Here is a 1,772-nt window from a genome sequence, read left to right as displayed (position 1 = left end):
AAAGTTTCAAATTGGGTGGATGGGGGGGGGGGAAATATGTTAAAAAGTGAAAAAGTCCTTCCACTAGAACCGGAAACATTTTCAGATGCGCCTTCCTCCAATTCCTGAAGATCATTGACCATGGAAAAATATACCAAGGTCAATTCATTTCCCCAGCACTGCGATGGGAGACTAACTATATCGCTCTTGGAAATTTGGGTAGGCTCCTTCCAAATTCAAATTCTAAATCCCTGAATCTAGCTCCCGATCCCAGCAGCTCTGCCTTTTCCTGGCTTTTGTCTTTTTTTCTTTTTCCCTTTTCTTTCTTTCAAAAATGTTTTTGAAAAGAAAATTGTTAGGATTATTTTGTTATCTTGAAACACACACACGCATGCACGCGTGCGCGCGCGCGCACACACACACACACACACACACACACACACACACACACACACGACCAGACCAGGTAGGCAGCAAGCAATTGGATCTGATCCCCAGCATCCTGTGTGGTCCCCTGAGCCCTGTCCTGGCTTTTGGCTCGCAGGAGACATGCTCGCCCGGAGTCCTGCCCTCCTCAACCAGTCGGGCCCCACCGAGTTCGTGTTCCGCCCCTTCACCCTGGTGCCCGAATTCCAGGCGCTCCTCTTCCTCCTCTTCCTCCTGCTCTACCTGCTGATCCTGTGCGGCAACACTGCCATCATCGCGGTGGTCTGCACGCACAGCTCCCTGCGCACCCCGATGTATTTCTTCCTGTGCAACCTGTCGCTCCTGGAGATCTGCTACACCACCGCCGTGGTGCCCCTGATGCTGTCCAACCTCTCGGGGCCGCAGAAGCCCGTTCCCCTGGCGGGCTGCGGGGCCCAGATGTTCTTCTTCGTCACCCTGGGCAGCACCGACTGCTTCCTCCTGGCCGTCATGGCTTACGACCGCTACGTGGCCATCTGCCACCCGCTGCACTACACGCTCCTGATGACGCGCAGGCTGTGCGTGCAGCTGGTGACGGGCGCCCTGGGCCTGGCGCTCTTCCTCTCCCTGCAGCTCACGGCCTTGATCTTCACCCTGCCCTTCTGCGGCCGCCGGCGCCAGATCAACCACTTCCTCTGCGACGTGCCGCCCGTGCTGCGGCTGGCCTGCGCCGACACGCGCGTGCACCAGGCCGTGCTCTACGCCGTGGGCATCCTGGTGCTCACGCTGCCCTTCCTGCTCATCTGCGTGTCCTACGTGTTCATCGCCGCGGCCATCCTGCGCATCCGCTCGGCCGCCGGCCGCCGCCGGGCCTTCTCCACCTGCTCCTCGCACCTCACCGTGGTCCTGCTGCAGTACGGCTGCTGCAGCCTGGTGTACCTGCGCCCCAGCTCCAGCGCCACGGAGGATGAGGACCGCCAGATCGCCCTGGTCTACACCTTCGTCACCCCCTTGCTCAATCCCCTGATTTACACCCTTCGGAACAAGGACGTCAAAGGCGCGCTCAGGAACGCGGTCGTGGGCAAAGCGGCCTCTGACCTGCGTTGAGGGGCCGAGCCGCGGGCACCCGGCAGTTCCTTGCTCTGACAAGGAGGTGCTCCAAAGGATAAATCTAGGATGCTCTCCGCTGCCCGCGCTCTGCGGTTGATACCGCGCGTTTGGCCACGTTTATCAACACCCTCTATACTCAGTTTCCTGACTAGGATGTGAAAACTTGGGCGAGGCTCTTAGAAATTGCTCAATCGGAACGACCACCGTCACCTTCATAGACACTCTGCCTCCTGCATCCGTGATGATGATCAGGGATGGGACCGTGATCAAATTCCATC

The 1,772-nt window shown here is 58.4% G+C and overlaps 1 protein-coding gene across 1 annotated transcript; it reads left to right on the top strand.

Annotated features, from left to right (window-relative positions):
• Positions 1–472: 472 nt before the first annotated feature.
• On the top strand, positions 473–1,491 carry LOC101547369 (olfactory receptor 10Q1). Its single transcript, XM_004620460.2, has one exon. It carries the CDS (start codon positions 529–531, stop codon positions 1,489–1,491), a length of 963 nt encoding a protein of 320 aa, XP_004620517.2. The 5' UTR covers positions 473–528.
• Positions 1,492–1,772: the final 281 nt, after the last annotated feature.

Source organism: Sorex araneus, chromosome 6, assembly GCF_027595985.1.
Source record: "Sorex araneus isolate mSorAra2 chromosome 6, mSorAra2.pri, whole genome shotgun sequence".
Classification (NCBI taxonomy): domain Eukaryota; kingdom Metazoa; phylum Chordata; class Mammalia; order Eulipotyphla; family Soricidae; genus Sorex; species Sorex araneus.
This window is presented reverse-complemented; position numbering and strand designations above follow the sequence as displayed.

What these genes read in the sequence shown, in the direction of transcription:
- LOC101547369 (XM_004620460.2), top strand. Translation starts at nt 529, where the DNA reads ATGCTCGCCCGGAGTCCTGCCCTCCTCAACCAGTCGGGCCCCACCGAG.